The sequence below is a fragment of the Pestalotiopsis fici genome (assembly GCF_000516985.1).
Source record: "Pestalotiopsis fici W106-1 unplaced genomic scaffold PFICI_Scf_7, whole genome shotgun sequence".
Lineage (NCBI taxonomy): Eukaryota > Fungi > Ascomycota > Sordariomycetes > Amphisphaeriales > Sporocadaceae > Pestalotiopsis > Pestalotiopsis fici.
In genome coordinates this window covers 862014-868445 of record NW_006917097.1, presented here as the reverse complement: position 1 = coordinate 868445, position 6432 = coordinate 862014, and the positions used below count along the sequence as shown (strand labels likewise).

At 51.1% G+C, this 6432-nt stretch overlaps 2 protein-coding genes across 2 annotated transcripts; one reads left to right on the top strand and one right to left on the bottom strand.

Annotated features, from left to right (window-relative positions):
* Positions 1-2390: 2390 nt before the first annotated feature.
* PFICI_09905 (uncharacterized protein) lies at positions 2391-3015 on the top strand (the record flags this gene model as incomplete). The annotated part of the gene is made up of 3 exons (XM_007838486.1): positions 2391-2430; positions 2545-2754; positions 2918-3015. The coding sequence occupies 3 exons, from the start codon at positions 2391-2393 to the stop codon at positions 3013-3015; spliced, it is 348 nt and encodes a 115-aa protein (XP_007836677.1).
* Positions 3016-3714: 699 nt separating this feature from the next.
* Positions 3715-6217, bottom strand: PFICI_09904 (uncharacterized protein; the record flags this gene model as incomplete). Its single annotated transcript, XM_007838485.1, has 4 exons — positions 3715-4142; positions 4201-5133; positions 5270-5936; positions 6011-6217. The coding sequence occupies 4 exons, from the start codon at positions 6215-6217 to the stop codon at positions 3715-3717; spliced, it is 2235 nt and encodes a 744-aa protein (XP_007836676.1).
* Between the last annotated feature and the right edge of the window lie 215 nt (positions 6218-6432).

Below are 6432 nucleotides of genomic sequence, written 5' to 3'. Positions count from 1 at the left end.
TACATAAGAGCTTGTTTGCGTGGATGAGCTAGGACGTCTTAAGCAATCCCTCATGTTAACTAACACTGCTGTCATCAATCTGCAGACTGAGATTATACGGTAGGGAGCCTGACGCATATGCAACTGGCCTTTGTAGATAGACAGAAAGATCCTTGGCCGCCACCCAGCTCGTTCGATTTGGTGCAGACAGTGCAGATATTGAGTTACGTATTCCCAAAGGCAGTAATGCATACTCCTTCAATCCATCTCAAAGCCACAGTCATGACACTGTGCTTTAGCTACAAGTATAAGCAAATAATGTGGTAATACTGCTCATCAACCGTCACGCAGACAAGTCATTTAAATGCTCTTATCCTCCAACATGGCTCCCTTGCACTTCCAAGGATTTCTTCCACAACGCCATGACTCAATAGATGTTGCAGTTTTGGAGGTTAGAAGCTCGTAGGTATACGCAGTCGCGGGACTAGGTTCAACCAAAACCTTCCCAACGCCCCCGAGATCCACAACACTTACCTCATGCGGAGTTAATCATAAATCGTGACCATCAGTTGAGTCCACCTCTATCAACCCGGCTGGTAAATAGTAACATTTTCCCCAGTTACCAGAAAAGGGCGGGAGATGGAAGAGGGTTGTCATATGACTGACATGGCTACCTTCATCAAGTCCAGTTGATGGAACACCTCCCATTCAGGGACCTATCAGCGGACAAAGAAATTTGTTGCGTCACGTTGGGCAATCTAGCGATTGCTTCATCGCGAGATGATCATCTCATGGTGTAACGGCATAAGCAAAGAGAGGCTCGAGAGACCCCAATTCAACAATGATTGATTTGCCGACAAGACCGAAAAAAAAAAAAAAAAGGAAAACATACCTACCTACTTATTAACCACCCATCTCACTCCCTCGTTACCTTGGAGTGAGGCAAGCATTACAATCCCGCTCCGAGATATGACAGGCGGGGGATCGTCTATTCTGGACACACGACATTGGCAATACTGGCTATAGCCAGATCTTACCATTTGGAGATCGGTTAGAGGAATCTAAACTTTCCACATTATACCAAATCGGAATGTCTGTCAGCCAGCCTCGGTTTTCTGGCTGACAGAGCTTACCTAGGTAGGAACCTAGCCGAGCGGCCTAGGCGTTGGCTGACTTTTCTCGGTTGGCCTTGAACCATGACATTTGTATCTGCCAAATAGGGAGGCGATCGGGGTATTGTACAATACTCTGTACCACGACAGCATCCGGTAGGCTGGCTGGGGTTTGAGAAACATTGTCTCTCCACGATTTGACTCTCAAAAAAGGAATTGGTTGCTATGGAGAGCTGCAAAATCGAATGACACATGTCTTGGTCACTAAATGACGGCTGGCGCATCAAGCAGATTTGCCCCAAGGCCTCAACTTGTTGCATAATACATGCATGTATCTTGGCGAGCACGCGGATGCCCGCCCGCGCTTCCCTCGGGCCTGAAATACCGTACATTGACCTATCCCGCTGTGTTGTGTTTGGCTCGGGTATAGCCAAACGTGCCTTTGACGAATCCTCCATCAGGTCAGCCATGCCACATGGCGGTCATCGTTTCATGATAAGACGTTTCTCCAAGTTCCACGAGACTCAGCCAATGGGTGCTACAACATTAATGTACTGTTGTTCATGGTGATATCACTGGTCGGTGACGAGCCCTTGACCGGGGAATGTTGGTAGGTTTGACGTTATTGAGTTCGTACACTTTCAGCAAACAGGAGAGAGAATCTGTGCAAGTCGGTATCAATGACCTTATTAGCCTACGCAATGGCGGAGAGTACAGAACCCCACAAAATCGCACCTGCCGCCTTATCACGTCGCCCTGATGGTACGTAGTATGATCTGACGCGTTGAATTTATTACCATCCCAATTAGCAATCCCAGGCCATCAACCCTCTAAGCGAGCACAGACCCCAACCCACAGCGGCCAGTCACCCAGTGCCCCCTTGACACCTTGAGACCCCTAGCACCCCCGGAATTTCCATCCAGACTTGGACAGACTGGCAAACTGGCAGGTGGCAGAAGCTGCCATTCGAGCCATTCTCTGGGAATATGGGGGTCTCTTTTTGGGGAGTTCTGAGCTTCTGGACCGACCCCCCTAGTCGCGGAAGCTTCCGATAGCTTTGTCACGGTTCATTCATTCGTCGCATTGAGTGCAGTTTAGCTGTGGTAAGGAACCGAGTAGCCTGCAGCTTGCTTCTCATTGAACGAAACTCCCTTGCACGTCGCGCGACACATCCCAACGAAGACCGGCTCAGCAGCAGCAGCATCGTCAGCCAGCCCAACTCGCTCAGCCTTGTCCACCACGTCCCGAATTCGAGACATCCATCTCTTCTGATATCTGCAAGAATCCCCCAGAGTCGACATGGCATCCACCAAGAAAGACATGCGCCGGGCTGATCTGGGTAAGCTTCCCAAGTTGGTGGAGAATCAAGGGAAACCTCTCCCCTATTCCAATGGCTCTGCATCATCAAGAGACGAACAGACAAACAAAGGCTGATTTGAGGAAAAACCCGCAGTTGTGCCCTACCAAGAGCCTGCCGCCAAGGGCGACAGCGCCGACTTCAGCTCGACGCTGTCCTCGACGCTGCCCATGGCCGCCATCTTCACCCGCAACCGGTACATTGGCTGGGCCTCGATCGTCTTCAGCGTGCAGAGCTGGCTGGGTGAGAGCGAGGAGGCCACCAAGACCAGCACCACACCCGGCTACTTTACCATTGGCATGAGCTGTGAGTGTCTCTTGAATTATTTTTCTTTTTTTCCGTATCCAATTGCATTCATCTCCCTCATACCTCCATTCTAAATCAGCTCGTCTTGCTCTTCAAGAAAACAAAAGTCGCAAGAGATGATAATCGTAAGGAGAACCATTTCGCTGATTGCAATCATGTACAGTAATGGCCCTCGCAACCACCTATCTCCCAATGTTCCTCCCACCGCCGCCCAATGCACGGGGGACCGGCACTGGACCAGCAGCGCCCGTGGCCGCATAAGACAACTTGGCTCCTCAGGGCAACGAATAGACACCGGCGAACCTCGCCCGAATACATCATTGTGCGGCCATAGCATATCCTCGTATATCAACAACGACGATAATGACTATTGGCGTTGAGCAAATTTTGGAAACGTGGCGATTCAAATATATGAATGCATCCAGGGAATGCGTCTGTAAATAAACATGTGCCGTATAACCCGTACGGCCTAAGATACCAAAATGGATTTTCAATAATTCAATCACGATGCGCAAGTCCCTTCCAGTCAAGTCAGACAGTCTAGGAAACTCGGTCCTTGTTCTGAAATGAGCTTGAGGAATAATGTCACTTGCAAGACACAGATCATCGAGTATTGAGTGTCATATAGCACGAGGAGAATGTACTACACGAGTAGGTAGCTCCGGGGGAAAAAAAAACAATTGTGAATTTGTCCTCTGCCATGAACTCCTTTGCTTGCTTGTCCTTTAGACCTAATATATTACAAGAACGCACTGACTACAGCTCCGCAGTATCTGACCGGCCCTTTCCCTCCAGGCCTCGGAGGCAGCTGAGTATTGTAGCTATTCATTGAGTTCAAATTGGCAAAACACCACTTTGCAAAATATCTATTTCAAAGATGTTTCGGCAACGGGACAGCACCGGGTTGCTAGAATGCAATTCACGGGATGCGTAACTAGGTCCCCTTTATTCCAGCAGCCTCTAGTCTTCGTCGAAAATCTGGTACGTGTTTTGCAGTATCGTATCGACAACCCTTACTTGCCAGCCAGAATCTGCAATATTACCGCTGGTGGCAGTGCCCATGAGCGTTGGCCCAAAGACAATGGCGAGGTTCTGTGAGTTCATACGGTTCACGGCCGAGTTCTCCATCACCCGATGTAGATGCAAGGTGAGTGCACGTAGGGTCGCGTAGTTGGGATCAGGGAGTTCGTTGATGATCGCATGCATGCTGTCGCGCCGGACAATGTCATCCTCCTGCTTGGCAGCTTCGATGAAGTCAGAATAGCGCGCAGATGTTAGCAGAGGGTCAGGCAAGTCTCGGAAGAACTGCTTCAACAATCCAGCGACACTATTCACGTCGTGGAAGAAGTTCTCCGGGTTACGGAAATCGAGATTGTGTGAACTCGAATCTGGCCGATTATTAGTAAACAGGTCTACGAACAGATAGTTGAGCGTTGCATAACTTACCAGTGTCGAACATGCCCTTTAGCTTCTGAATGTGAGTTGCCGACCCCGACAGCCTGTAAATGCCCTCAAGGGCGAGACCGTAGAGATCCACAGCCTGAATACACTGATGTACAACCATGGCGACCGCTGTGCCATCGCGCTCGTAGAGGTTATTCAGTGTCACGCCAAAGACCTGCTTAGACCTTCCACCGAGCGGTGGGCCGGCTACAGGGCCTCCCACAGTGCTAGGCGGCGATACGGATCGCACGGACAGTGGTTGCTGGTAAGGCCCAGTCTGTGTCGGTGGTGACGGACTTCGGTTCTGACTGCTCTGGAACGGCAAAGCTCCCAGCTGAGGCGGAGCTTGGCTGATTGAGCCACCATTGCCAAATCTCTGATGTGAGCTTGGTAGAGCCTGCGTCGAATTTCTGTGACTCTGCGGTGGCTGCTGCGAGTGCTGCGGCTGGTGTTGGGAGCTTAGGCTAGGGTGACTCAGGAGAGCCCCGTGACTAAAGCTTCTCTCGTGTCCTGGGGGCGGACCTGATAATTGAGGTGCTCCCATTGAAGGGGGGCCCATTGAAGATTGAGGTCCGAAACCCTGGCTGCCTTGTCCTATAGGAGAAGTTACTGAAGGCTGTGAGATTGGCGGTTGCGGTAGTGGTTGCGGAGGTGGAGGTTGAGATTGCGGTGGCGGATTCTGCTGCTGGTGCATTTGTGTCATACTGGCCATGGACATGGTGGTCTGCGGATTCAGCACTGGATGTCGCTCGTATTTGGGCTCCGACTGTCTAGGTGGTAGCTTGCTATAGAAGCTGGTAATGTAATCCTCGAGATCTTTGCTGTTGTCTACAGCCTGTATGACCTCTTTGAGGCTGCGCGACTGGCTGGCTTGCTGGTTCCTAAGAGGACTAATGACCAGGCCATTGCTAAGCAGAAGCTTCTCGTTGAAGGAAGCTAGAGTATCGTTAGTTGTCGACCAAAAGAAGCGATATACTCAAAACATAGACGCCAATGTGCCCTGCTTGAGCCACGCACGAATCCCACAGACGTGCTGGCCAGCTGGGAGGCTGGAACAAAGAGCTCAACATACCGAATTTCTGCATTTGCAGCGTTGTGGCCGTGTCGCATTCCCGTATGAGATCTTGCAAGGCTTTGATCGCTTCCGGTCTTGTAGTTGATATCATCTGTGCCTTTTCCGACTGATAGGTCTGTACTTTGCCCATGTAATCGGTGTCGGCGGCTTGAACTTTTCGCAGCAGATCCTCCTCTTGCTGTGCTGCCGACTTGGGTCCTTTGAGACCAAACATCTTTCCGCCTTGTCTAGATTCGCCCGTCTTCACACGGTCGTAGTCTTCGGCGAGCGAGTCATATTTACTCTTGGACTTGCGCATGGCTGTTTCGGTATCGGCAAGTCTTTGTTCGGCAGCGAGTCCATTTTGTTTCCAGCCTTTACGGTGCTTGTCTGTTATGGTGGCTAGCTCCTGCAAATCGTCGTGCATCTGATGGAGTGAGGCAGCAAACTGTTGTCCATTGTCCGCCATGCGGTCGTGAAGATGGAGCATTTCCTCGTAAGCGAGAGCAAAACTGCCCTGACGGTGATCCATGTGGTGAATGCTATCCTGGGTCATTTTGCAGATTTTCCTCATGCCCTTGGCGTGTTCATCCTCCAAGATTGCTCGCTTTTTGAGGAACTGGGCAAATTCTTTGGCCGAGACTATGCTCTGCTTCAAGCGGTTCAGCATAGTCGAGACACCAATCTGCGCGCAAGTTTGGTCAGTCAACGAGCGAGCCCATAGAGTTTTCACGGCCACGGTCAGCGGGCGAGTCCTACATCAGAGCCGAGGACATCCTGAACCTCCTTTGACACCTCTGGGGCGGCAGCAGAGGGTGCGCCGGTCGTGCCGGCGCCGTTGTTGCTGTTGGGCAGGTGGCCTCCGCCATTCTCGGTCGTCGGACTGGTGGTGGTATTCATGGAAAGGCTCGGCGGTCGATTGAGAGGGGGGAGTTCGTCTGACTGGCGGCTAAAGTCTGCAGCCATGTTGGTTGAAAGGAGGCGCCAATGGTTGCAAAAGTCACATTGATCAGGTCGAGTGGGAGGTGTGTGCAATGAGGACGATGCTGGATGAATCAATCAAGACGGTCAAATCAATGCCGGGTGAATCAGGCGGCAGGGTTAGGTGAAAGGTAACGATTGTCAAGTGTTGGGTAGGTACCCTCCTAGGTAAGGTAGAGAGCTCGTGTGGGATTATTACC